The 26,005-nt window shown below is 35.4% G+C and overlaps 9 protein-coding genes and 1 long non-coding RNA gene across 13 annotated transcripts; 6 read left to right on the plus strand and 4 right to left on the minus strand.

Annotated features, from left to right (window-relative positions):
• The first annotated feature begins 298 nt into the window (after positions 1-298).
• LOC9307132 (uncharacterized protein At5g03900, chloroplastic) lies at positions 299-4,557 on the plus strand. Its single transcript, XM_021021025.1, has 14 exons — positions 299-871; positions 1,142-1,249; positions 1,341-1,441; positions 1,554-1,637; positions 1,744-1,819; positions 1,924-1,989; positions 2,241-2,330; positions 2,428-2,493; positions 2,601-2,737; positions 2,846-2,932; positions 3,023-3,086; positions 3,320-3,463; positions 3,883-4,039; positions 4,152-4,557. The coding sequence occupies exons 1-13, from the start codon at positions 467-469 to the stop codon at positions 4,024-4,026; spliced, it is 1,572 nt and encodes a 523-aa protein (XP_020876684.1). The 5' UTR covers positions 299-466; the 3' UTR covers positions 4,027-4,039; positions 4,152-4,557.
• A 162-nt stretch (positions 4,558-4,719) lies between these two features.
• On the plus strand, positions 4,720-6,326 carry LOC9307133 (iron-sulfur assembly protein IscA-like 2, mitochondrial). The gene is made up of 4 exons (XM_002871017.2): positions 4,720-5,034; positions 5,437-5,561; positions 5,671-5,779; positions 6,042-6,326. The coding sequence occupies exons 1-4, from the start codon at positions 4,858-4,860 to the stop codon at positions 6,105-6,107; spliced, it is 477 nt and encodes a 158-aa protein (XP_002871063.1). The 5' UTR covers positions 4,720-4,857; the 3' UTR covers positions 6,108-6,326.
• On the minus strand, positions 6,193-9,232 carry LOC9307134 (ABC transporter B family member 29, chloroplastic). Its single transcript, XM_002873077.2, has 10 exons — positions 8,578-9,232; positions 8,377-8,463; positions 8,196-8,303; positions 7,851-8,117; positions 7,665-7,748; positions 7,326-7,542; positions 7,130-7,215; positions 6,845-7,032; positions 6,636-6,765; positions 6,193-6,525 (listed from the first exon to the last, which is right to left on the minus strand). Exons 1-10 carry the CDS (start codon positions 9,169-9,171, stop codon positions 6,379-6,381), a joined length of 1,908 nt encoding a protein of 635 aa, XP_002873123.1. The 5' UTR covers positions 9,172-9,232; the 3' UTR covers positions 6,193-6,378.
• A 217-nt stretch (positions 9,233-9,449) lies between these two features.
• LOC110227281 lies at positions 9,450-11,064 on the plus strand. Of its 2 annotated transcripts, XR_002331066.1 has the most exons (3): positions 9,451-9,566; positions 10,078-10,333; positions 10,853-11,064. It is a non-coding gene; the product is annotated as an uncharacterized LOC110227281 (long non-coding RNA). The 2 variants fall into 2 exon arrangements; XR_002331065.1 differs by lacking the exon at positions 10,078-10,333 and having other exon boundaries at positions 9,450-9,566.
• An 859-nt stretch (positions 11,065-11,923) lies between these two features.
• LOC9309192 (probable F-box protein At5g04010) lies at positions 11,924-12,782 on the plus strand. The gene is given in 2 exon segments (XM_021023711.1): positions 11,924-12,249; positions 12,252-12,782. Coding segments are annotated over 2 exon segments (531 nt in total). The 5' UTR covers positions 11,924-12,150; the 3' UTR covers positions 12,684-12,782.
• Positions 12,783-13,475: 693 nt separating this feature from the next.
• Positions 13,476-14,233, plus strand: LOC9307135 (probable F-box protein At5g04010). Its single transcript, XM_002871019.2, has one exon. The coding sequence runs from the start codon at positions 13,601-13,603 to the stop codon at positions 14,126-14,128; it is 528 nt and encodes a 175-aa protein (XP_002871065.1). The 5' UTR covers positions 13,476-13,600; the 3' UTR covers positions 14,129-14,233.
• A 2,393-nt stretch (positions 14,234-16,626) lies between these two features.
• Positions 16,627-17,300, plus strand: LOC9307136 (probable F-box protein At5g04010). The gene has a single exon (XM_002871020.2). It carries the CDS (start codon positions 16,720-16,722, stop codon positions 17,233-17,235), a length of 516 nt encoding a protein of 171 aa, XP_002871066.1. The 5' UTR covers positions 16,627-16,719; the 3' UTR covers positions 17,236-17,300.
• A 26-nt stretch (positions 17,301-17,326) lies between these two features.
• Positions 17,327-20,882, minus strand: LOC9307137 (signal recognition particle 54 kDa protein, chloroplastic). The gene is made up of 14 exons (XM_002873078.2): positions 20,512-20,882; positions 20,276-20,408; positions 19,902-19,969; positions 19,711-19,812; positions 19,428-19,580; positions 19,262-19,339; positions 19,010-19,135; positions 18,830-18,932; positions 18,611-18,711; positions 18,380-18,517; positions 18,066-18,285; positions 17,889-17,974; positions 17,659-17,784; positions 17,327-17,576 (listed from the first exon to the last, which is right to left on the minus strand). The coding sequence occupies exons 1-14, from the start codon at positions 20,656-20,658 to the stop codon at positions 17,469-17,471; spliced, it is 1,689 nt and encodes a 562-aa protein (XP_002873124.1). The 5' UTR covers positions 20,659-20,882; the 3' UTR covers positions 17,327-17,468.
• Positions 20,883-22,113: 1,231 nt separating this feature from the next.
• Positions 22,114-22,921, minus strand: LOC110227144. The gene is given in 2 exon segments (XM_021020496.1): positions 22,114-22,329; positions 22,331-22,921. Coding segments are annotated over 2 exon segments (192 nt in total). The 5' UTR covers positions 22,379-22,921; the 3' UTR covers positions 22,114-22,185.
• Positions 22,922-23,068: 147 nt separating this feature from the next.
• LOC9309193 (protein IQ-DOMAIN 14) lies at positions 23,069-25,283 on the minus strand. 3 transcript variants are annotated; one of them, XM_021020494.1, is made up of 4 exons: positions 24,868-25,283; positions 24,530-24,617; positions 23,815-24,453; positions 23,069-23,743 (listed from the first exon to the last, which is right to left on the minus strand). In XM_021020494.1, the coding sequence occupies exons 2-4, from the start codon at positions 24,602-24,604 to the stop codon at positions 23,246-23,248; spliced, it is 1,212 nt and encodes a 403-aa protein (XP_020876153.1). In that variant the 5' UTR covers positions 24,605-24,617; positions 24,868-25,283; the 3' UTR covers positions 23,069-23,245. The 3 variants fall into 3 exon arrangements, with proteins under 3 accessions (XP_020876153.1, XP_020876151.1, XP_020876152.1); XM_021020492.1 differs by having other exon boundaries at positions 23,815-24,456; positions 24,868-25,282; XM_021020493.1 differs by lacking the exon at positions 24,868-25,283 and having other exon boundaries at positions 23,815-24,456; positions 24,530-24,861.
• Between the last annotated feature and the right edge of the window lie 722 nt (positions 25,284-26,005).

Consider the following 26,005-nt stretch of genomic DNA (forward strand, 5'->3'; position numbering starts at 1 on the left):
TGAAAATTTCATCCATGTTTTGCCATGGAATGAGAAGAACTCAAAAGTAAAAGTACCAACCATATTAAATATAAAATGAACAAAAATTTATATGCACTTAATAATACAGTATATAGCATATGTTTCAGATCCAGCCTTAATTAGTTTCTTGGTCATGTTTCTTCAAATTTAAATCTCTGCATCAGTATAAGATTATAGTTAACAAAGAAAGTAATGTGTTTTGGTAAACGACCACTCTATGTTGGACCGTTTCCGGTTTAAGATAGTCTAACCGGAAGATTAAGAGCCGTACGGATTGGTTTGATTCGGTTTTGGATTATGCTGCTCTATCGTCGTGGGAGAGAGATAATCATCACTTTTTCCAGGCAAAAGCTTCGATTTTGAACCATATAAATCCTCTTCCATGGCGGAAAATCGAAGTCTTAACTAAAGAAGACGAAGAAGATAAAGATTTGTAATTTATAGAATGGCGTGTGTATCGACATGCTTAATCCTATCCCCTAGGTTAACTCAGGTGGGTTTATCATCAAAGAAGCCTTTTTTGATTCGGCTCAGATCTCCCGTTGATCGTTACTCTTTCCCCGGAATCTTAACGGAGAGGTGTGTGAGCACTCGTCGGAAGTTTAATCGCCATGGAATCGCGTTGGTGAAGGCTGCGAGTTTAGATAAGGTTAGCGGCGCAATCAAACCAGGAGGATTGGTGGAGAGTGATAAGTTGCCGACTGATGTACGGAAACGAGCGATGGATGCGGTGGATGAGTGTGGCCGGAGAGTCACTGTTGGTGATGTTGCTAGTAGAGCTGGCTTGAAGGTTACTGAAGCTCAGACAGCACTTCAAGCTCTTGCGGCTGATACTGATGGGTTTTTAGAGGTATTGGCTAGTTCAATTTCATGCCCATTAACTCAATTGGGAAGCTTTGAGGAGAGTTTGATATAAAGTATTGATCTTTATAAAGTACGAAAACAACAATACATTAGGAATTTGAATAGTTGTCATGAGACTAGTGTAGATTGAACTTGAGCAACTCCATTGCGAAGATTTGAGGAGATTCTGATGTAAAGTATTGATCTTTACGCGATTCATGTTTCGTTTGAGCTGTGTGAAAGGTGCTAAATTCAATGAAATGTTTTCTTGATTCAGGTGTCGGATGAAGGTGATGTGCTTTATGTTTTTCCAAGGGACTATCGAACTAAGTTGGCTGCCAAGTCGTTAAGGATACAAATTGAACCATATCTTGAAAAAGCAAAGGTAGTGTCTTTTTGTTTTGATTTATCTATTTCCTTCTAACAATGAATTGCTTTGAACTTGAATGTTCTGAGCTCTGTTATGTGCCTGGCAGGGTGCTATAGACTATTTAGCTCGTGTTTCTTTTGGTACGGCTCTTATAGCGTCTATTGTTATCGTCTACACGTCAATTATAGCCCTACTTTCAAGCAGAAGGTATGTGTTTCACTTGACTGCAATTAAGTTGTCGTGTTATCAAGATATATTATCATTATGGACTCCGGTCTTGGTTTGGATTTTGCACTAACCTTTTTGGATTTTGTTAAAGCGATGATGATAATCGTCAAAGAAGACGCGGGCGCGGTTATGATTCTGGATTCAATTTCTATATCAACCCTGTCGATCTGCTTTGGTAATTTTAATTTCTTGATTTAAAGGTTTCTACTCTCAGCCAATAGAACAGATCAATAATTGATTTAACGGAACCTCCTAGTCATATTCTAGTGTTTTTATGTAAGGTACTGGGATCCCAATTATTACAACAGGCGACGAGCTCGAGAAGACGAAGGAAAGGGAATGAATTTCATTGAATCTGTAAGTAGAAATTGAACTTAAGAGCTTTCATGCTTTGCTAAATGTTTCTTCCTTCACTGCTTATGAGTGATAATGGCTTGAACTAAGTGAGGGTTCATCTCTAGGTTTTCTCGTTTGTATTTGGAGATGGAGACCCAAATCAAGGAATCGAAGAAGAGAGATGGCAGATGGTAACGTGCAGGACTTGAATATACTCATGTTTTTTCTTCAATTTCTAGATCTGGAGACATATTCGATGATGTTTTTTATTTTTCAATAAGAAGACTACTTTCCACATATCTAAAGGAAAAGAAATGTAGTAAAATGCTTTTTTTTACTCCTATAAATCTTCTTTTAAAGGTTATGAGTTTAAAAGGTACTGGTACATCAGCTCATATAATGAAGTATTAGTAATTTACTCGTTTTTGATACATATTCTCAGATTGGGCAGTACATAACTTCTAGAGGAGGTGTTGTTGCAGCTGATGAACTTGCTCCATACCTTGATGTGCCATCTTCAAAGAGTGCTATGGTATGTTTTGCTTATTGTTTCTTGCAAAGGGAGCTAATGAAACTAATTTTGTTATGCTGCTATCTAGCTTCTCAAGTTTTCTTTTTGATGTTTACAGAACGATGAATCCTACATTCTACCTGTTCTTCTTCGGTTTGATGGTCAACCTGAGTTGGATGACGAGGTATACCAATCCTCTTTTCTGGTTGCTTGAAATGTGATGCCCAAATGTGCATGATCTGCAACGTTTTCATTGGTCATTTTTATTAACAATGATTTCCTGCTGCATAGGGAAATATTCTGTATCGCTTTCCGTCCCTGCAACGTACAGCTTCTGGATCTAGTAGACGAAAAGAATATGTGGGAAAATGGTTTGACTGGGTTGCAGATATGGAGAAATTCTTCAAGGAGAAAAAATGGCAATTTAGGTTCTTATCGTTGTTTGCTCCTGGAATTTAATATCTTACAAATATGAGAAGTTTTTTTAATTGCTTTTGTGGTTCACTTCCTGATAATGAAATTTTCGTTCTTCACAGTAAAACAAGTACATCCGAGAGAGCATTAGTCATTGGCCTAGGTGCGGTTAATCTTTTTGGTGTTATTGTTCTAAACACATTGCTAAAGTAAGCCCCTCCTAGTTTATACTCTACCTATATTCCCTAGTGTGTATATATAAATTTCTAACGCAACCTTGTTTTTGTGTTCGTTTCCAGTGAGATGGCTGTCAGGCCAGGTGGATTTCTTACATTTGTTAAGAACATATATCCACTGCTTCAGGTATGATTTAGTTTCTGTTGATATGGCAAACTACTTTTATTAAATTGTTTCCTGATTCTGGTTTTTCGTATTTGCTTTAAACATGATCATAAGGTTGTTTCTAAGCATGATTACTGACACAAACAAGTTCTTAATGTTTTCGTAATTCAGTTATCCAGATGACTGGTCTTTGTTTGAAACCTTTTGAACTAATTATATTGATCTCATTCATGATTGTGCGAACGAATATGCAGATATACGCAGGTTCATTCTTTGCCATCCCTTTGGTTCGGTGGTTTTCAATCAAGAGAAAGAATAATCAGATAGAGAACAGAAACAAAGCTCGGTTACAATTTGCACGAGCACTTGAATCTCCAGATATCGCACTACGGCGTAAGGTAGGCACATCAGTAGTAACATAAATCTAGGGAGATGTTTATTTGGTTTCTGTTGATTGCATTAAATAGAATCAGTAATCCGACGCCCAAGCATGCTCTATATTCCTAAGAGGAGATAGCTTTGCCTACATTTTCCATTAGTGGGTAAACCCTTGCCAACTAACATCAAGGGTCAGGTTCTAAATCTTCTATGATGCCTGCATATCTGTGGGAGATCTCTTTATGTGATTACCCACTTGTGATTGCTTTATGTGACTCTTATCGTGCTCTCTAGCACCAGCCAGATTAAAGCACATTTCTTGGATTCTTTTCCTCGAAACTTCACATATATATACATATATATATATATGTATATATATGTATGTTTTTTCTTATAACTTGAGAGTTATGAAATAACTCCTTTAAATGATGCAATGCAGCTACTAAGTGCAAGGGATATGGCTCAAAATACAGTCATCGGGAGGGATCGGATCGTGTATAGTACAGATAGAGATATGATGGAACAAAACTATGAGACAGATGAGTGGGACAGAAGATTCAAAGAGTTGGAAAAATCGGATTGAAAACTGAAATCTAGTAAGTGAATGAAACAGCTTCACATTTCCTTAATGCAACTACTAATAATGGTTCTATATGAATCATGTACATCTCTTAATCGACCTCATCCAATTTTGCATTTGAATTTTAGGGACTTGTGACCTTTTGCTGTTCTATGCTAAGTTACGTAGCAGCTCACACATCATCCGCAACACAGAACTATCCCAACAACTTAAAAAAACATACATGGGAGCTCGAGTTCAAGCGGATGACACAAGCCATAGTACATACTATTTAGACATTCTTCCTCTCTCTGAGACAAAGAAAATAATTGGTTTTATAGGTCTCTTAAGCTCTAGAAGTAATAGACCATTTTGTGCTGCACCTTAACACAACAAGCTTGGTCTTGTTTATATCATCCAGGAGATCTAAGTATTGCTTTTGTTCCTGAGAGATACTACAAATGCAACGATAGATTATGTACAGTAATTTGTATATACGAAAGTCCAAATTCTTGGTCATAAGAAAAGTTCAATGTATTATCTTCCTCTTCACTTTGTAGAGAATATTGATGAATTACCCATTATTAATTTGCAATTTAAGGACGATATTGATTTGAAACGGATTAATGGGGCCAATTTGGCAAATGCTTAAAAATAGTGGGAGCAATAAAGAAATAGATGACGTGGATGCTAAAAGTAGCGTGGTCTTCACAAGACCAATCTTTCTTTTGCCTCCCTCCGTCCGTCGTCACCAAGGAAGAAAATTTCCAGAGAAAGCTTAAAACTTTTTGTCTTCAATGGCGAAAAACTCATAGAAAGAGATTGAGAGAAAAAGTTCTGAAGGATTTTAAAATCATGTCGAGATCTCTGGTGAAACGCGTTGCTCCTTATTTGGTTGGTCGGATAAGAGAAAATCATCGATTGCTTAATTTTTCTTCTGCTTCTGCTCTCAAAGAAGCTTCTTCTTCTTCTTCTTCCCAATCTGAATCGTCTTCTATTGATGTCGTCCATCTCAGCGACAATTGTATCCGGGTATGGCATCTGATGCTTTGAATTGATCTATTTGTAATCCGATACCTAGGTTTTAATGAAATTGATTTCTATTGGATTTTGCTCTAATTTGACGATTTTTTCAATGAAGTTGTAAACTTTAAAACAAATATTCTGTTTATTTCGAACATCCATCATAGTTCACGGTTTCTGCAAAAATGGAAACAATGAGAAACTTTTCTACCTCTAAATTGCTTGAATTGTATATGTTATATCTCCTCTGTCATTCTCAAAGCTTTGAACTTTCTGCTCTTCTGCAAGATTTCTATTGTTTAAAACATTTTGGATCCTTCGACTTACCTATTTAAGATTGTTGGAAGCAGACATTGTTTGTTGTTTTGCTCCTTCTCTTGACCTTTATGAGTGTTGTTATCATTTTGTCAGAGGATGAAAGAGTTACAATCTAGTGAGCCGGAAAAGAAACTGCTTCGCTTGGGCGTAGAGACGGGAGGCTGTTCTGGTTTCCAGTATGTGTTTGAGCTTGATAATAGAACCAATCCTGATGACAGGTACGTTGCTCACCCCCAAGTCTTACTATTACTATTACTATGCCTTCCCTCAAGCTAGAAGAATCATGTTTCTCCTTGTCTCAGTTATAGCTGTTCTTAAACATTGCAGGGTTTTCGAGAAGAATGGTGTCAAATTGGTTGTAGATAATGTTTCATACGACTTCGTTAAAGGTGCTACGGTTGATTATGTCGAGGAACTGATCCGTGCTGCTTTTGTGGTAAAGTCCTCTTTTTTTCATCTTTCGAGACTCGATAGTCACCATTTTTGACTCTTTCCGTTTTCGTCATTGCTTAGATAATCTATGGACGTTTTCTTGTATGTTTTGCCTGAGCTGATAGGATCCCATAAGCTTAAGATTCGTCATTATCATCTGTACCATGTCGTCCTTGTGCGCTGTGTTATTGAATTGGAGACGAGAGATAATCTTGAAACTGTATGTTTTTCAGTAACCTTATGTAAGATTTTCATTTGGTGCTCAGGTAGCTGAAAACCCGGCCGCAGTGGGTGGATGCAGTTGTAAAAGCTCCTTCATGGTGAAACAGTGAATCATTGACTCAATCTTCTTTATATGGATTAGAAACCAAATTTGATCTTTTGTTTATTACATGTATACTGTCAGAAGTTTTGCTATGTATCAAAAGGCATAACTAGGGAAAGATACAAAACTCTGTAGGCTTCTATAGCTCAACAAGTGATTTGTTAATCCTATTTTTAAACAATAATGGAAAGATTTATACAAAGAGGAATCTTGTATCTTCTCTTAATTTACACAACAGTTGGTCTCTCTACCTGCTCTTGAGCATTACTTCATTGATCTTAAATGACGAGTCCAGCTGATGATAGTGAGTCCTTGTGAGTACTTAACAGAGAAGAGCGATTCAATTCCTTTAGCTTTCCCCTCTCTAACAAGAACACTCTCTGCGCCATCATCACTGTCTCCAGTCTATGTGCTATCACAATTACCTGTAATTGCAAACATAAGAGCCATGGAACCAAGAAGTTTTTGAATACTATCAGTGATGATTCACTTAAAAGGTTATTTAGGATGGAAGAATCAGATGTGTGCTTTTTACCGTATGGTCTTGCATTACACGTTCAAGAGCTTCTCTGACTAGCAACTCCGACAAACTATCCAATGCTGATGTTGCTTCATCCAAAATCAGTACCGATGAATTCTGATAGAGCGCTCTTGCGATAGCTAGTCTGCACATTTGCCAAATGATAACAAGACAGTAAGCAAACTGAAGAGAATAAATGAAACAATCAGTCTTCCAGACCCCACCTTTGCTTCTGGCCTCCGCTTAAGCTTGAACCCCTGGGACCAACTCCTGTGTTGTATCCCTCTGGTAAGTTTCTGATAAATTCATCAGCATTTGCAGTTTTTGCAGCAAGCTCAACTCTTTTCATGTCAATTCCTGTCGTGAGATCTCTGTACCCAATGTTGTCAGCAATTGTCCCTGAAAACAGAGTCTTGTATGTGCAGAAAAAGTTCTGTAACTATGATGAACCATTATAAAAATCTTGGGATAAATCATGAAAGGAGTATTATTTGAGGACTGGAACTTACTGTGTCCTGTGAAACCAGACCAACATGCTTCCTCAAACTTTCCAATTTGATATCCTTGATGTCACTTTTGTCAATGAAGATAGAGCCTATTCAAGGGGGAAAATAAAACAGACACAAACATGTGCTTAGATGTCAAATCGTTGGTTCTTAACATTGTGATCAGATAAAGACAAGTTAAGAAGTAAGACTTTCTAACCAGATGAAGGTTCATAAAGGCGGAGGAGCAATTTGATCAGTGTTGTCTTTCCTCCTCCAGATGGCCCAACAAGAGCTACAGTCTCTCCTGCTTTAATATGAAGATTTAACCCATCCAAAACAGGAAGCATATTCTCGTCATATTTAAATGATATATCGCATAACTCAACTTCGCCAGCAACTTTTTCCAATTGAATGGCCTCAGGTCTCTCGATCACCTAATTTTCAAAACAGGGCCAGAAGCACTTTGCATCAGATTTTGAGATAGGCAAAGAAACAAAACTAAATCATTAGGAGTGTAAGCTGAAGAGAAGATCAGAGAAAATATAGGGTGTAGTACCTTAGATTCCAAAGAGGTCAAATCAAACAAACGTTCTATCGCTGGCTCTCCTTGCTTCAATTCATTATAAGCTTTTCCCAAATCCTGCATGATTCTTTAGATTCAAAATCCCAATAAGACAGCTCCTCTATACATTAAAAAGTATAGAGGAAAGGCATGGAATGCCAGACTGACACATGTATTTACCTGGACAGGATCAATCAAGAAAGCTAAAGATGCCACGAAGGACACAATTGCACTAGAGCTTAAAGAAGAGCCTGCAAGTATCACTGCTCCAACACAAAATATCGACAATGATCCGAGATACATAACTTGAACAATCTGAGGGATGAGTGACTTCATTTTCTTCTTCTTAAAATTTTCATCTAGGGCAGCACGAGCAAACCTCTGAAACCTCACACTCTCAGAGATCTCTGCGTTATTAGCCTTCACAAACAAAATTGCAGGAAGAACCTAAACATAAAAGTCTCTGCTTTAGTAATTTCCCCTAGACCAAATGTATCTCAAGAACAATCAGGAAAAGACGAATACCTCATTCAAGTAAGTAGAAAGTTGAGCAGAAGCAATCTGTGCCTTTCTAGATATCTTACGAAGCCGATCACCAAGATACGCTGTAAGAAGCGCAACAGATGGAATCACCTAGAAGAAAACCCAACCTAATAAGGAAGTCTGGAGCAAAAGAGCCACAAACAAAGACAATGTCTTCACTCACCATTGCAGAGACTAGTGTCAAGGCAGGACTTGCAACAATCATATGTGCCGTCATTACAAATATCTGGATAGCACTGGGCACAACTGTCTGCCATAAGTATAATGTAGCTTAAAATCAGTAACATCTACACAATCTATCCAGTGAATTGGAAAAGAAGGAAACTTTCTCTTTGCAAAGTGATGATATTTCATTTCTACTCACGTTAAGAAGAGCATAGATAGTGTCAGCAACTTCAGAAGCTTCAGCAGTGATCCTGTAAGCAATGTCTCCTGATGAAATCCCATTCCCACCTTCAAAGAAGTCTAATTCCCTCTCTAAAACCCTCCGATACGCGAAAACCCGAATCTTGTAAACAGTATTCAAAGCAGCTTCCCAAAGAAACGCTTGCTGCAGATAATAAGCAACAACCTTAGCTAAAACCAAACCCGCCAAAACGAGACATTCGCCTTTGAGCTTCATCAAGCTCGCGGCGTTTGCGTTTAGGCTGGAGGTGAAGGAGCCTAGCCTTGGAACAATCTGAGAAAGCGAGACAACGGAGACACAGCTGCAGAGCCAGCCAAGGAGGATGGTTTTAGATTCCGATTGTAGATAGGGTTTAACATTTTCGAAGGGTTTTAGTGAATTGACTGTTGTATTGGCTCGGAGACGGAGAGCGGATGGTTTACCGGAGCTCAGAGGTCTCGGAGATGGTTGAAATGGATGCTTGAGAAAGAGAGATGAGCTCCGGCGGTGAGATAGCGGCGGAGGAGGAATGAGAAGACACGGCGGCGGTGTTAAGCGGAGGAGAAATGACATTTCTCTCCAAAACAAATTGAATCGAACCAAAACGAATCAACTTCTATTTCTAATTTGGTGATAATTTCTTCTTAACCGAACCTAAACCGAAAATTGAAGCGATTGCTAAGACCATGTTTATCGGGCCAACTAATGGCCTGATCTTATGTTAAAAAAATAATAAAATGTTGGACTAGTGGATTAAGAACATGAGAAGTGGTCTTGGACTAGAACTGATCTAAGCCCGTTTTTATGGCCACGTGGCATCTGCGGATTGGTTCGAATTTTGTTAACGGAAATTGTTTTTCATTTGGACAAAAATCGTGTTGCATCTAATTTTCTCGCCTTCGTTGCTTCGCCGATTTCGCTCGGATTTCCGGCCAAATCAGAGCCAAATCGATCTCTGCTTCACCTAGGTACGTGTTCTCGCCTTCGTTGCTTCACCAAATCGCTCGGATTAGTTTGTTATGTTAGAAGAAAATTAGGTTTACATAGATGATAGATTTTGAAACTTACAGAGATGATAGATTTGTGCTTGATCGTCTGTTAGCTGTTGTTGGGATTCAGATTTTCTTCTTTTCACATAGTAGAATTTATTGCTTCGGAGGTTATGATTTGAGTATATGGTTGTCTTTAGAATCTTTGATTATATACTCGGTTCTGTGTTGGATCGAATGGTGTTTTAGTTCATGCATTTCATTCTAGTGTAGATTAAAGTTACTTCAGTCGAATGAGTAAGCTGGAAACTGATTTGAAACACCTGATTTGAGTGGTGTTGTGGTTTGTATAGTAGTGTTTTATTGGTTAGTCAAAGATTTGATGTCATTGTAGTGTTGCTGTTATTGGTTTTAGTGATTAAGGACACTGTAGTTTTGCTATTTATATCTCAGATTTGAGTAATTGTTGCTTGTATAATGAGTTTCTCAGATTTGTGTTGTTTGAGTTGTGATTGTCTCGGAGGTTTGATCTTGCAAGTTATCATCGTCCTCAATTGGCATCTGAGTGAAAAGAAGAAGAAAGGAGCTATGACAATGTTCAAATCTATCTCGATGGCTGTGTTGCTTGTTACACTTGTTGCATCCATTTCTATGGTTTCTTCTACTGATTCTTCCCCATAAGCTGAATTTGTTAAGAAGACCATCTCTTCCCACAAAATCGTCATCTTCTCCAAATCCTACTGCCCGTATGACTCTCTCTCTCTCTCTCTCTCTCTCTCTCTCTCTCTCTCTCTCTCTCTCTCTCTCTCTCTCTCTCTCTCTCTCTCTCTCTCTCTCTCTCTCTCTCTCTGATCATTTCCAATCACTGATCCTTCGATTTTCACAAAAATTGGATCTTGGATGACTTCAATTTGCGTTTTTTGTATATTAGATCTTACTAGTTGAAACTTGAGTGAAGACTCGCTTAGTGTATACTTTCATAACCTAAGAATCTTCACATTATAACTTGAATCCAATGAACTTGTCTACATGGCTCTACTTTTTGTATTGTATTCGTTGGGTTGGGATCTCTCTGTTGAGCTAGATTTATTGTTGAAATCTACTTAGATTTTTTGTTCAGGATATTTAGGTTCAGTAATGTGCTTTGTATTTGTTCTTCTCTTTGCTTTTTTCTTTGGCCTTTATTGAGTTATGCAGAGAGATCTCATGTACCTATATGATCATCTCTACTTTTCTTCTGCTTCCTTTCGTGGTTTGGACAACAGGTATTGCAGGAACGCGAAATCTGTGTTCAGAAAGCTGGATCAAGTTCCGTATGTTGTGGAGCTCGATGAAAGAGGTCTGTTTTAAGATTATAGTGAATCATTTTTTCATCATCCAAGTATGTTTTTTAATGAGACCTTTAGTCTCATGACATTTTTGTTACTCTAAACTTTGATGGATTATTATATATAAGATAGTAGTATTTTATTGGTTAGTCAATTTTAATATAAGTTTAGTTTTTAATTTTTCAATTTTAGATATAATTTTTTTAATTTTTAAAAACATTTAAAGTTTTTGATTATTAAATTATTATTTCTTATGATCTAAACATGTTCTACCAATAATCAATTACTTTACAAAAGATCTTAATTAGTGCTTTTACAATATTTTAATATTATTTTTCCCTTAAGATCAAATTTCAAAGATATGCCCTTGCATATGCCCTAAGATCTGAGGCCTTTTATGAGTTTAAAACCCGAAGCCCGTTAAAGCCCTTTTAACAACATACATTAAAGCATGAATGTTTGGTAGTTTTTTATTAGTTTTTAGATTCTAGTTTTTGGATTTTGGTTTTTAGTTTTTGATTTTTTTGGTTTTCGATTTTTAGTGTAGATTTTAGTTTTTGAAAATCTTGAATGGTAATTTGTTTAGTTTTTAGTTTTTCTACATAATATTAATTATTAAACGTTTTTAAGAATTCTATTTTTTTTTAATCATGAATGGTTAATTTTTGGATTTTTGCAAAATCATAATCTAAAAACTAATCCAAAAACTGGTGGCAACGTACATTCTCTTTTTTTCTTTTTTCTTTTCTTTTCTATGGCCATTTAGTATTTAACACACTTTTATATATCTGATTAAAATTAAATAAGAAAAATTCAATACTAAATATATAAATAAATTTAATCATAAATCTCTAAAAATAATAATACCATAAATAAAATCTGAAAATATATTAATTTATTATAGTAATTAAATTTATTTATTGATTTAATATCTAATCCACCTAATATGAAATGTTGGATTCATGTCATTCATAACCATGAAGTGTTGCAGAATGGCCCATAATACACTAGTATAATTTTTAAATCTACAGATTTCCATATATTTTAATTTTATTCTAATTAATACTCTGTATTAGATTATGACAAAAAGAAAACTCTATATTAGATATTTTATTGCAATCAAATTTAGTTCCAGTATTCCTAATTCAATAAGGATTTGTACCACTTTATATAAATTATGGAGGGTGAATATATAACATATAATCCATTCCAAAACAAAGAGAGGTTAAAAGTCGATGGAGAAATCCCCGGTGGTCATGGCCGAAGAAGGAGAACACTCCGGAGCTAAGGAACTTGCCAAACCCAATATCTCCATGTCGGATCTCATGTTTGTCATAAACTCATAAGCGTGTACACAACCAAATCAAAGAAGTTAACACTTGTAGAATCTGGTAAGAACCGCGAGTTTAGCCACAATGACCGGTTCCAAATAGAAATCGTAGACTTGAGCCGTTTCGAAGTGCCCAAGTCCAGTATGGGTGATGTAACGATCACTTGGGAAGTCGTTTATAAGAAAGATTGGCAAAACGTTGCCACAATCGTTAAAGCTCGAAGGTCATTAGACACAAACTTACGATGGTTGTTCAACGATCTTCCTGCTCCAGAAGATCTAATCAGACGTGGCCTAACCGCCGATGTCAAGGTGAGTTTAAACGGCGACTTACTTGACAAGATCAGCCTTGAAATATTCATCGAAAACGACAAGAGATATTTTTCCCCTGACGATACTCTTAGATATCTTCAATGTTTTTTCTTCTCTAAAAACTAATTATTATGTATATCCAAAGTCTATGAAAGTTAAAAAAAATAGTACAATTTGTATGCGTTTCTACCTAAATAATCATGAGCTTTGTTTTGTCACCAAAATTTACTTCAAAGACGTTGTTGTGCTTATGAACAAGTAACCAATCCCCTATTTTTCTCTTCCAATTATTAACTGTGTTAATTAGTTCATAATCATAAGGTTTCTCCAGTTAGTTCATAAGGTCTCTCTCCCGTTTGTGAATTCTTCGTATATTCAATAATTAAAACTAAATAAAAAAATAATCCGTTTTGAGATTTACCAAGTTGGACTGAAACAGTTTTATTTACCAGAGCCGAAGCCACGATCGAGGACCAGGCTTGCTTATTGCTGGCTCTACAAATTTATTCCTTGAGCCATGTATATTAACTAAATTTATCTTTAAACCTATATACATATTATAGTAATGTACGTATATTAATAAAATATAATAAGTTAATACATTATGGTCAAACCATGGGCAATAAAGTTGGAATGAATAATATATGCATGTGAAAAGGAGAATATCGGAAAACAATCAATTACCAATTAATGAGTTAATGCAATTTTTTTTTTTTTAAATCTAATAATTGAGAGTCATCGTGGTGATGATATAAAGAAGATTTTGTAACAATATAAATATGGATGGTGAATAACATAAAACTCATACAATATGTGAAAAGGAGAATATAGGAATTCAATATTTTGTTATAAAAATTACTAATTAATCAATTAACAATAAATGAGAATTAATGCAAATTAAAAAAAAAATAACGGAGAGTCATTGTGGTGAGATATAAAGAAGATTTGTAACACTATAAATATGGATGGTATATAACATAAAACTCATTCCAACACAAAGAAAAGAGAGAGATTAAAATTAGATTGAGAAGTCCCTCGTGATCATGGCCAAAGAAGGAGAACATTCCGGAGCTAAGGAAGTGAAACTTACCAAACCCAAAATCTCCTTGTCGGATCTCACCTTTGTCATTTACGTAACTACCGTAGAAAAGATATCATCTTCTTGCAATCATTATACGGAGAAAGAATTTAAGAAATGTGGTGCGGAGCTAGAGTGTGGCTCCAATGATCGGTTCCATATACAAGTCGAAAACTTGAGTCATAGGGGAATCTCCAAGTCTAGTATGGCTGGTGTAGAAATCAAGTGCGAAGTCATTTATAAGGATGATTGGGAAGACGGCGGCTTCATAATCTTTGATGCTCAAAGGCCATTAGACACAAACTTTGGATGGCTGAACAACGATCTTTTAGCTCCAAATAGGTTATATCGCGGCCTAGTCGCCGACATCGAGCTGAGTGACAACAGCGAGTTATTGGACAAGATCGACCTTCAGATATTCCACCGAGGCGAAGGAAGATATTTTTCCCTTGACGATACTCTTAGTTATCTTCAATGTTTTTACCTCTATTAAATCTAACTATTGATTATGCAAAGCCTGTGAAATTTTTTAAAAGTACAATTTGTATACATTGGTTAATGATATGATATTTAAATAATAATAAAAATTTTACCTAAATAATCATGAATTTTGTCTAAAAGAGTAAATTTTCCAAAACTAGATAAAAGAATGTATACTTCCGATAATGCGAGGTTTCCATAATTGTAAAAGAAGTAATATAAACATCAAATAATGCAATTATAACAAACAAAAAAATCAAATAAGGAAGGTTTTGGATCTGATTTTTAGTCTTGAAAACATAAATGTGATCGATTTCTTTCCTATAAAAATGGTAATCTTTAGCATATTACTTTAAAGGATTTAATATATTACCAAGTAGATGATATGGATGTATTTGCCAATTGCAGATACATCGTCGCTTACTAAATAGTAATCTCATTTTTTTTTTTTATAAATATTCAAACATACAACATACTTTTCGTACAATTAACACTATATAGATTTCCATATACATTCTAATCACACATGTATATGGGTTATATAAAGACTTATTATATTTAAAAACTATATAGATTTTTCTCAAACAAACATATATTATTTTTTTAAATAAAATATAGTTCCGCGATGTACCGCGGGTCAATCTTTAAAGCACAAGAAAACTAGGTTTAGGGTTTTAGACTCTATTAAAAAAAATCTTTATACAAATCTTTCAATTAAACGATAATATTAATAAAACAAAAAAAGTCAAAATCTTTTTTAAAGGCTTTTCGGATCGGTCCGAGCCCAGCCGGGCTAAGTCCTAAAAACTCTTTAGCCCAAACGGGCTTACTTCGAAAGGTTCGAGTTCGCTGTTTTTCAGGGCTGGGCCGGGCCAACCTGCGGACTTTGGCCCTAATTGACATGCCTAATATTAGTATGACTATGACAACAATATAAACACACCTATTTGTCTAAAACATTAAATAACAAATAAATACAATAAATCTTTACAGATATAATGCATAAAAAATTTTGCACTTCCACCACTTTTTTTTCCTTTGTACAAAAAAAAATAGAAGAGATATCATATTTCAATATCTATAACCATAAACAAATTTACAAACCAACACAAATATTTGCACACATATATATATATATATATATATAAAGTACTTACACACTTTCAAAACTATTTAAATATACAACAAACACAAAAAAATGATACGTAATTTACACACGCCGTACATTGTTGCTTACTAAATTGTAATCTCATTTTTCTTTATTATTAAAAATATTCATACATACAACATACTAATTGTACAATGAACACTATATAGATTTCTATATATACATTCTAATCACACATGTAAATATGTTATATAAATACTTATTATATTTTAAAAATATATAGACTTTTCTCAAAAAAACATATATTATTTTTTAAAATGAAAATATAGTCCCGCGGTGTACCGCGGGTCAATCCCTAGTTATACACTAAGGGGGGTGTATTCAATAAAGGATTTGAAATGATTTGTATTAAAAAGATAAATCCTATGTTATTCAAACATGAATTTTAAAAATCTTTTTAAAATCAAGTGTTATTGGATTAGTGATTTTAAAATCTACAATCAAATCCACTGTTATTGAAAACATTTTAAGTTGTGGATTTGAAATGACTTGAATGATTTTTGGTGGGATTTCAGAGAACATTTTAGTTAAAAATTCAAATATCCAAATCCCATGGTTTTAGGTGGAATTTGAGAGAGTTTTGATATCAAATTCCCTAATTCACCATAATTCACCAAAATCATCTCAAAACTCATTAAAACTCAAATCGCTCCAAATTCTTTCTTCAATACACCCCCCTAAAGATTGATTTGAGTTTTGTCAACCAAAAAAAAGTGTTGAGAAATATTTGTTAAAAAATATTGAACACACTATTAAATATCTAAACACTAACAATTATTTTGCAAGAAAATAAATAGAATACACTTATAAACAATAAGAATAGTAGAATACCGTAAAGAAAATCTGAAAAGAAAGATAGATATATATATATAAAAGTAGAATACCATAAATAAAATCTGGAAAATAATATTTTTTTTCTCTGTTATAGAAATTAAATTTATATATTATTTTAGTATCTAATATAGAACCAGGAAATGTGTGCAGAATGGCCGAGAATCCACCTAGTATAATTGTCAAATCTACATATTTCAATATATATTTTTATTTATTCCAAGTAAAACTCTATATTATATTTTGACAAAAAAAATTAAAACCTATAAATACATACAATAATAATGTATTATATAAAAAAATTATAAGGTAGTACATAATGTTCAAACCATGAGCAATAAATTTGGAAGTTAATAATATATGCATGTGAAAAGGAGAATATCGGAAAAGCAATTGAATTCAATATTTTGTTATAAAAATTACTAATTAACCAATTACCAATTAATGAGAATTAATGCAAATTAAAAAAAAATGTAATAATTGAGATTCATCATGGTGATATAAAGAAGATTTGTAACACTATAAATATGGATGGCTAATAACATAAACTCATTCCAAAACAAAGAAAAGAGAGAGGATTAAAGTAGATTGAGAAGTCCCCCATCATGGCCAAAAAAGGAGAACATTCCGGAGCTAAGGAAGTGAAACTTGCCAAACCCAAAATCTCCATGTCGGATCTCACCTTTGTCATTTATGTAACTACCGAAGAAAAGATGTTAGCACTTAAGAAACTTGGTGCGGAGCTAGAGTTTGGCTCCAATAATCGGTTCCATATACAAGTCGAAAACTTGAGCCATCTCGGAATGTCAAAGTCCAGTATGACTGGTGTAAATATCAAGTGCGAAGTCATTTATAAGGATGATTGGGAAGAAGACGACAACGTCATAATCGTTGATGCTCGAAGGCCATTAGACACAAACTTTGGATGGCTGAACAACGATCTTGTTACTCCAAAAGGTTATATCTTAAACCGCGGCCTAGTCGCCGATATCACAGTGAGTTTCAAGAGCGGGTTATTTGACAAGATCGACCTACAGATATTCCATCAAGGCGAGGGGAGATATTTTTCCCTTGACGATACTCTTACTTATCTTCAATGTTTTTTCCTCTCTAAAATCTAACTTATATATATAAGTTATGCAAAGCCTTGTATACATTGGTTAATGATATGGTATTTAAATAACAATATATATCTACCTAAATAATCATGAGTTTTGTCAACAAATTGATTAATCATATACTTCAAGGAAGTTCATAAGGTCTCTGTCTCGTTTATGAATTCTTATATCTCATTCATTAACTTATACAAAAAAATAATCCGTTTTGAAATTAACCAAACTGGACTGAAATAGTTTTAGTTACCAGAGCCGAAGCCACGAGGACCAGGCTTGCTTGATGCTGACTCTACAAATTTCTTCCTTGAGTCCGCCTTTCTCTTCCTCCTTGCAGTTCCAGGTGGAGCCTAAGACACATTGACAAGATTCCATTAAAACTCTGTCATATGTTAAAGATGAAAAAGAAATTGAAAAAGAAATAGAAGAAACCTTTTGTTCTGCTTTCAATGCGTCCTCGAGACCGCTTAATGCAGGAATTGATCCTCCTTCCATTACTCCCATCAAGTTCTTCATTTTTACTCTCATTTGGAAGATTTGTGCTACAAGTGCACTCACCTGAACCACCACCACCAACAACAACAACAACAAAAAACGGTATTGAGAATCTTCTTATTGTCTGAGATCTGCAGAAACTAAGCTTAAACTCTGATTGAGAGTACCTGCTGTTCTGTCTTTCCTGAATCTTTAGCGATTCTTTTTCTTCTCTCTGGAGATTCTGCTAGTAACTCTGGTCTCTCCCTTTCCTCTGTTCCAAAATATTTAAACCAAGAATAAGACAACCAAAATCTGAGTAAAAGATCGATATTTTGAAATGGAAGAAAGGAACAGAGAAAAACCAGGTGTCATCACTTCAATCATTGCTTCCATGACTAAAAGATTCTTTTCCGCTTCTCGGATTTGTGCTGGACTCACTTTCCCCATTCCGGGAATCATTCCAAGAACTCGTGTCATCGAACCCATTTTCGCAACAGCACGAGTCTGCTTTAGGAAATCGTTGAAGTCGAACTTTGCACTCATTATCTTCTTCTGTAGATCTTCAGCATCTTCTTGACGCATCTATAAAGACAGATGAAGAAGACCTCAATGGAGAGAGAGAGAGAGGGAGAGGAAAACAAAGTTTTGATTGTAATTTTATTGAGAAAGAACTTACAACTTCTGTTGCCTTCTCTACAAATGAAAGCACATCTCCCATTCCTAGAATTCGTCCAGCCATTCGATCTGGATAAAAGGGTTCAAGATCCTCCATTCGCTCTCCACGTCCTACCAGTTTAATCGGTTTTCCCGATACCTAGTGCCACCCATTTAAGAGTAAACTATCAATGTTCAGCAACGTTAAGTAACGTCCTATGAAATAATTGATCAAAAAAGTAAGACTGCAAACCTCCTTGACACTCAAAGCAGCACCACCTCTTGAATCACCATCTAGCTTTGTCAAAATGGCTCCTGTGATTCCAATCTCAACATTGAATGTAGTCACCAGTGCTGTAGGAAGTACAGAAGCTCATCTTAGTATATGGTCGATACAGCTACGGTTTTGAATCTAATCCATTTTCAGGATGTCTCGAATCTTCTTGACAAATGTAGAATAGAAACAGCTTACCTGCAGCTTCTTGTCCAGTCATGGCATCAACAACTAGTAACACTTCTGTTGGATTCAGAAATTTCTTCACGTCTTTTAATTCGTCCATCATGCCTTTATCTATCTGTCACAAAGAGGCAACTTCATTACTAAGGCTGCAATAGCTTTATGATACAATGACTCTCAAAGAAGAAAGATTACCTGAAGCCTCCCTGCAGTATCCATAATAACTACATCAACATTATTCTTTTTAGCTTCTTTTAGACCTTGCTTAGCTATATCTGCAGGTTTTACATCAGTCCCTGCTGTATAAACCGGGACACCAACCTGACACAAAGAGGGCATCAGGAATATTGATTTACGGAATCGAATATCATATGATGTTCACAAACAGGTTTTTTAAAGCCGTTTCTAATAATGCACATGATGCTTCAAAAGTAAAAATTTCAATACCTGTTCACCTAAAATGACAAGTTGATCGATGGCAGCAGGTCGGTACACATCTCCAGCAATAAGCATGCAAGACTTTCCCTGTAAACATCATCATTAGTCAGTGTAATTTGACAGAGAGTAACTAACAATCCCCTCAAAATCTCCACTGTATTTTCAAAAAACATACCTGCTTCTTTAGGTAACAAGCTAGTTTAGCGCAAACCGTTGTCTTTCCAACTCCTTGGAGTCCAGCCAACAATATTACCGTAGGGCCTGATTTAGCAAACTGTAACTCAGATACTTCTCCACCCATCAATTTCACTAGCTCATCATGTACAATCTGCAACATAGCCATGATAAGCCACACTTGAGTACTATTGAAACCAAAATGATCATCATAGAGTGAATCAGCGATCAAAACCATTATGCTATTGAAACAAAAAAAAAGAAGCGGTTTTATTGCTAATTACCTTGACCAATTGCTGATCTGGTTTAACTCCACGAATGACACCCATTCCAACGGCTTGGTCACTAACAGATTGAACAAACCTTCTAACAACAGGGAGACTCACCTGTTAACAAAACCGCCAAGCGACTAAATCACTTTTACACCACATTCTTCAAAAGAAACCTAATTGAAACAGAAGAAACCACCACTCACATCTGCTTCCAGGAGAGCTCTTCTAATATCTCGCATTGGTTCGGCAATATTCTCCTTGGTCAAAACCTCTGCAAGTTCAAAAACCGTAACTAACTTTAAACCGTGCCCATCATTTCTGCATCTGCCAGTGGCAAGACTACACTGGCCTTAAACTAAAATGATAGAAAACTATATCTCTCTAATCCATTCCTCGTTCCAAAAGTCTAGCTATGTATATATGACAGACTTTTTCTTGACATACATGAACACAATGCCTATGTTAACTCATCTTCGCACATTTCTTCAAGGTTAAAGAAACATGAACAAAGGTAATGACTTTGATAGTTACAAGAGATTCCTAATTTGAGCTCAAGGCAAAAATATAGAAATCGAACCTTCGCCTTTGAGTTTGCTCCAAGCAGCCTCGAGTCCACCAGTCAACTGTCCAAACATCTCGGCTCTCACATAGCTTCTTCTGTATCTTCCTTGACCAACAGTCTTCGATTTCACCCAACTCCATATCTCTCGCTACTCAACACATACATCACAAAGAACACTAAATAACCAAAAATCTAACAAAACACAACTGAGATAAAAACGAAAAGAAAAGAAGCAAAATTTGAAGCCAAACCGTTGAGGGATTCCTAGAGGAGAGAGAAGCTGAATTGCTGGTACCGGTGAATGCAGAGCTAAATGTTGCTCTACTTCTTCGAATTCCTAGAGTATAATTCGGAACTCTACTCACGGAGAAATGGCTGGAAAATTGCAGAGCCTCCATTAGTAGTGAATAGTGTGATCAAAGCTCAAAACTTTTTATGACTCTCTCCGCAATCTTCTTTATCTTGTTGCAGAGAAAGAAAAGAACTTTTGGATGGCTCCATTTTATCCGTTTCGATGACGTGGCCCAGTAACAGCCGTCGATGTGAGCTTTCCACGAAACGCTGCGTATTAGAACTAGTAACCCCGGCCAGGCCAAGAGGAGAGACCGAGACACAGAGCCATCTCTCTCTCTCTCCTTAGAGACGCGGCTGAGATCGCGACAAGTGTACGGCTAAGATCACTGAATCTCTCTTCTCGAAACAAAACTCATAACGGTTTAATGTAATACAGCATCGGTTTGATCCAATGGTTGAGAATTAAAAGCTAAATTTTTTTAATGTTTTTAAAACGACAACTTAAACCAAAAAATTGTAAATATAAAAAAAATTTTAAATCCAAAAAAAAAAGAGAATTTAAAATTTTAAATAAAAAAACTTGTATGATAAATTTACATAATAATGCAAAAACAAGTTAAATGTTTGGAATCGCTCATGATCAATGACTAGGTCGAATGACGGGATCCAAATTCCGGTTAGGTCACACATCGTATTGTAAATTTATTATCCAAGTTTCTATTATTTAAAATTTTAAAAACTTAAAAAGATTTTTAAAAAAACTTGTAAAAATAAAAAATTTAAAATCCGGAAAAAAAGAGAATTTAAAATTTTAAATAAAGAAACTTGTATGATAAATTTACATAATAATGCGAAAAACAAGTTGAATGTTTGGAATCGCTAATGATCAATGACTAGGTCGAATGACGGGATCCAAAATCCGGTTAGGTCACACATCGTATTGTAAATTTATTATCCAAGTTTCTATTATTTAAAATTTTAAAAACTTAAAAAGATTTTTAAAAAAACTTGTAAAAATAAAAAATTTAAAATCCGGAAAAAAAGAGAATTTAAAATTTTAAATAAAGAAACTTGTATGATAAATTTACATAATAATGCGAAAACAAGTTGAATGTTTGGAATCGCTAATGATCAATGACTAGGTCGAATGACGGGATCCAAAATCCGGTTAGGTCACACATCGTATTGTAAATTTATTATCCAAGTTTCTATTATTTAAAATTTTAAAAACTTAAAAAGATTTTTAAAACAACTTGTAAAAATAAAAAATTTAAAATCCGGAAAAAAAGAGAATTTAAAATTTTAAATAAAGAAACTTGTATGATAAATTTACATAATAATGCGAAAACAAGTTGAATGTTTGGAATCGCTAATGATCAATGACTAGGTCGAATGACGGGATCCAAAATCCGGTTAGTTCTCACATCGTATTGTAAATTTATTATCCAAGTTTCTATTATTTAAAATTTTAAAAACTTAAAAAAAGATTTTCAAAAAATCGAAATTTAAACAAAAACTTGAATAAAATTTGCAAAAAATCTTTTAAAAAAATCAGTGAGAAAGAAAAAAAAAACCTTTAAAAGTATAAAATATATTAATTTTCTAAATTAAAGAAGAAAATGGGCTGAAAATTAACCTGGCAATTGTTTGATGGGCTGGAATTGTTTCTGTTGGGCCTCTGAGAGAGAGCAAATACGATCATCTCTAACCCTTACCGGAAAAACGAATCCCCCAATCTCCGACGATCCCACCACTTCCTCAATCTCCGTCGCCGAAGAGAACCTCCAACATCATGACTCCCGAAGCCTTAAATTCCGGCGACATGTAGCCTCTAACTCCTTCGAATCGTCTCTCTCTCTGTTTCTACGGTGAGATGTGGTTCCGTAGTGAGTGACATAGATCTTATCATCGCAGGCAGAAAAACAAAGAATGTTCTCTGTCGTTTATATGAGACGTGATGCTTGTGTGTGTGTGATCTCTCGTCTTATTCGTAGCTTTTTAAGTGAACAGAGACAGCCGTTGTATATGTATGAGTCTTTCTTTCTTGGGCTTTGACTTCTGGAATGATTCTTTCTAAACGAAGGGAGAAGAAAGAGTCAGAGCATCATCATCTCGAAGCAGAGAGAATTGAAAAAAAAAAACCCCAGAGAAATTGCGTCTTTAGCTTGAGGAGATAGGAGACGCGAGACGCAGGTATTTATAAACTTATTTGTTTGAGACTCAAGTTTCCTTTTTTCCAAAGTTTCTTTTTCCTTTTCACTTAGGGTTTGTTAGGTTCGGTTATAGATAATCTAGCCGTTATACACGGTTCAAGTTAAAAATAAACTTGGTGGATGTATGTTTTGTCTCTTTTCTACTTTTATTCCTAGACTAAGTGACTTATGGTTCTATATTCTTTGCATTGCAGGTGAAACCTTGAAGAACAGGGCTAAGAAGATCAGAACCAAAGTATATGTAGGATCTTGAACATATAGCAGTCTTAACGATTTTTTCATGGTTTGAACAAAATAAATCACATTGAGAAAGAAGCTTCCATTTCCTCAAGAACAGAAATCAACAGAACCAAGACATCAAACACCAAAAAATTGACCTCTTCATAAACATATCTATAAAGAACATGAGATATGAGACCCAAAAATAAACATAACAAAAGAGAGAAAAACCAAACAAAATGACATGAATGTTCAAGATTTAACAATTATGTTGATATGTGGTCAGGGACGACTTCTTAGCGTTGTTGTTCTTACTATTTTCACAGACAAAAGAAGACCAGAGAGATCCTTTATCCCCATCCTTCTTGTAGTTATCAAACAAAGAGTCCATCAGCCCTACACGTTGCCTTGGTGTGCTTAGTGATCTCATCTTTTCCCTTGCAGACTCTGTCATACTCATGTAAGGTTGGAAACTGTTGGAGCTTGGAATCCAGCTCTCGTCCTCTAATAAACTCTGTTCCAGACGGCTGAATGATCTCCTTGGGAAAGAAAATGGAGAGTCTTGTCCATCACCAGAGTCTTGTCTCTGCAAAGTTCTGAGCTTCACTTTTGTAGGGACAAGCATTTCACTTGGAATGAGAAATGAGTTTATGGATTTTGCAGACTTGGATCCACCCCAATGTTCTAGCCGACAGCTTCGCATCCCCATATCTTTAGTGTACAACGACTCCAGAAGCATATGAGGACTTCTTCTCTCCTGCAAAACAACTCCTTGAGACCTCAAACCAAAACTGACCGGTTATATAAAGATTTTGAGAGATAATTTACCCGATGAGAGCGGGAGTATTTCAACATACGATCGCGCTTGATCACACCTTCTTGCTTCCTCAACCATATGGCTTTCATGTCTTCATTTGTGAGAGCGCTACTGTCCCAACCATTGCACTTGACCTTCGAGTTACACATCGAATGGTGCGATACCTGAAGCTCTTCTTTGATCTCAGATTTGGTCTTGGACCAATGCTTTCTCTCTGTGTTTCTCTGGATGATGCTTGATCTTGAAGCTTTGTTGGTGAGTGAAGACTTCAATAAAGCAGAAACCTTTCGCCTAACAGCTCGGCCACGCACAATTGCTTGAAGCCTTACGAGTGCCTTTAGCGCCCGCAACGCTTTCCTGGCCAGATAAGCCCTGAATGCACTCTGAATCTTGATAGCAGCCACATTGGGAGCGAGCTTCTTGACAAAATGTTGTGATGTGAAGGCGTTTCCCGCCATCCGGACAACTTCAGCAGCTGCCTTAGCGGCTGCAACCGCCGCCTCTGCTGCTGCAGCTGTGGCAATGGCTACATTCATGGCATGCTTTCTCTGATCCTGTGTTGCTTCGTTCAAAGTCCGTGTCTCTTGCCCATAAGTTGCAATCTGCTGTCTCAGCTTCAGCCTTCTAAACACCCATCTCAATCTCCTTGGCTTCTACAAAAAAGAACGAATCATTTTAGATTCAGAAACATAAACAATTCATAGTGTCTAGAGAAAGAAACAAAACCTTCTCTGGTTTTGCTTTCGCCTCGCAGACGAATAGTCTTTTCATCCAACCGAACCACGACCTCCTCTTCGCCATTAGATGAAGTTCTCTGGTAACAAATAAATGATAAAGCCTCTTATTAAGTTGATCAAGAAAACAGAACAAAAATCTAAAGAAGACCCTTTAAAGATCATAAAGAGAACCAAAATGTGTATCCACAAATCCTACAATCTTGATTCATTTCAGTTTTATGTTCCATCAAGATCATTAGACTCATCAATATATGTAAATCACATCAATAGAACAATCAAGGATGTAACAACACATTGTCTAATAGATATGGAAGAATCTTACTTTACCTACGAACACAAAACCAAATGATGAGAATCAGGAAGAAAGAAATGTAGTGATGATGTGGGAGATTCAGACACTGGTGAAGAGATGATTTCAAGTCATGTCTAAATATAGTGATGATCCTCTCTCTCTCTCTCTCTCTCTCTCACCTTTTCCAACTGTCACTTTCACTATCTATATGATTACTGACTTGTTCAAACCTCTAACTCTCCTTTTCCTTTTGCCTCTTAACCAATCACTTCAAATTTGATTTCTTTATAAATTTACACATTCTTTTCTTTTTCTTGCTACTTTTGGCTTGTGATAAAAGAACATGTGGCTTGTCAACGTATCTAATATCTAAGCCTACAAAATATAACAAAGTATGTTAAAGTACATCGATCATACATATTTTAATGTAACCATTATAACAATATACATTAGACTCGTGAAATATTTTAGCTTTAATTTGAGAGAAAAAGAATTATGACAACAATGAGTGATAGTACAGTTTAATCATTAATAGAGAAAGAAATTTAGATATATATCTAACTTTGGAGATTTTAAATCACAGACTAATTTGGATTTCATTTTCTTGTAGGTAGGCGTAATTGTTGAGAATGCTAAAACGTAATAGTCACTTACTGATATTTATTCTTCGACGACTAAATGTTTATAGACATTACACGAAATAATATCAAAACAATATTATGAAACTGAGTTTGAACACCAAAACTTGGTAAAAACTCAAGACATGTATGAATATTTATTACTTCAAAAGTTCCGTAATAATTAGCTAAATTTATCAAAGATTCACAAATCTCGTAATCGGATGAAAATATGAATAAAAATTAGTTGATGGTGGTCCATATAGACAAAAACTCGTTGTTGAGTAGATCATTGCAACTTTAGTTATCATGTCATTGAAACAATGATGAGCCATGTGAGCCATATATATGATATGAACATAGAGCGACCTATAGGTTTTGGTTTAGCCTTTTTAAATAATGCATTTTTTGAGTTTCTCAACACAGTAAAAGATCCTTTTGAGTTGTTATACAGTCCCACCACTCTTTTAACACCTTCAAATCCAATGATAATCGTTTGCCTCCATTCATTTCTAACGAAAAATAAAAGTTTAAATCAACAAATTTGAGAAATCAC

The sequence above is a fragment of the Arabidopsis lyrata genome, assembly GCF_000004255.2.
Source record: "Arabidopsis lyrata subsp. lyrata unplaced genomic scaffold ARALYscaffold_6, whole genome shotgun sequence".
NCBI lineage: Eukaryota > Viridiplantae > Streptophyta > Magnoliopsida > Brassicales > Brassicaceae > Arabidopsis > Arabidopsis lyrata.

Bases quoted from the DNA above. Each gene is read 5' to 3' on its own strand.
- LOC9307132 (XM_021021025.1), top strand. From the start codon at position 467: ATGGCGTGTGTATCGACATGCTTAATCCTATCCCCTAGGTTAACTCAG. The intron at 1,442-1,553 runs GTATGTGTTTCA...ATTTTGTTAAAG, and splicing joins GCCCTACTTTCAAGCAGAAG to CGATGATGATAATCGTCAAA. The intron at 3,464-3,882 runs GTAGGCACATCA...GATGCAATGCAG, and splicing joins ATATCGCACTACGGCGTAAG to CTACTAAGTGCAAGGGATAT.
- LOC9307133 (XM_002871017.2), top strand. From the start codon at position 4,858: ATGTCGAGATCTCTGGTGAAACGCGTTGCTCCTTATTTGGTTGGTCGG. The intron at 5,035-5,436 runs GTATGGCATCTG...TCATTTTGTCAG, and splicing joins TCAGCGACAATTGTATCCGG to AGGATGAAAGAGTTACAATC. The intron at 5,562-5,670 runs GTACGTTGCTCA...TAAACATTGCAG, and splicing joins AGAACCAATCCTGATGACAG to GGTTTTCGAGAAGAATGGTG.
- LOC9307134 (XM_002873077.2), bottom strand. From the start codon at position 9,171: ATGTCATTTCTCCTCCGCTTAACACCGCCGCCGTGTCTTCTCATTCCT. The intron at 7,033-7,129 runs GTAAGTTCCAGT...TGCACATACAAG, and splicing joins GTCTGGTTTCACAGGACACA to ACTCTGTTTTCAGGGACAAT. The intron at 6,526-6,635 runs GTAAAAAGCACA...TTGCAATTACAG, and splicing joins GTGTAATGCAAGACCATACG to GTAATTGTGATAGCACATAG.
- LOC9307135 (XM_002871019.2), top strand. From the start codon at position 13,601: ATGGCCAAAGAAGGAGAACATTCCGGAGCTAAGGAAGTGAAACTTACC.
- LOC9307136 (XM_002871020.2), top strand. From the start codon at position 16,720: ATGGCCAAAAAAGGAGAACATTCCGGAGCTAAGGAAGTGAAACTTGCC.
- LOC9307137 (XM_002873078.2), bottom strand. From the start codon at position 20,658: ATGGAGGCTCTGCAATTTTCCAGCCATTTCTCCGTGAGTAGAGTTCCG. The intron at 18,933-19,009 runs GTAATCTTTCTT...TCTTTGTGACAG, and splicing joins ATACTGCAGGGAGGCTTCAG to ATAGATAAAGGCATGATGGA. The intron at 17,975-18,065 runs GTTTTTCTCTGT...ATTTTGGAACAG, and splicing joins GATTGAAGTGATGACACCTG to AGGAAAGGGAGAGACCAGAG.
- LOC9309193 (XM_021020492.1), bottom strand. From the start codon at position 24,604: ATGGCGAAGAGGAGGTCGTGGTTCGGTTGGATGAAAAGACTATTCGTC. The intron at 24,457-24,529 runs GTTTTGTTTCTT...TCTTTTTTGTAG, and splicing joins CGAAAGCAAAACCAGAGAAG to AAGCCAAGGAGATTGAGATG. The intron at 23,744-23,814 runs GTAAATTATCTC...GTTGTTTTGCAG, and splicing joins AATACTCCCGCTCTCATCGG to GAGAGAAGAAGTCCTCATAT.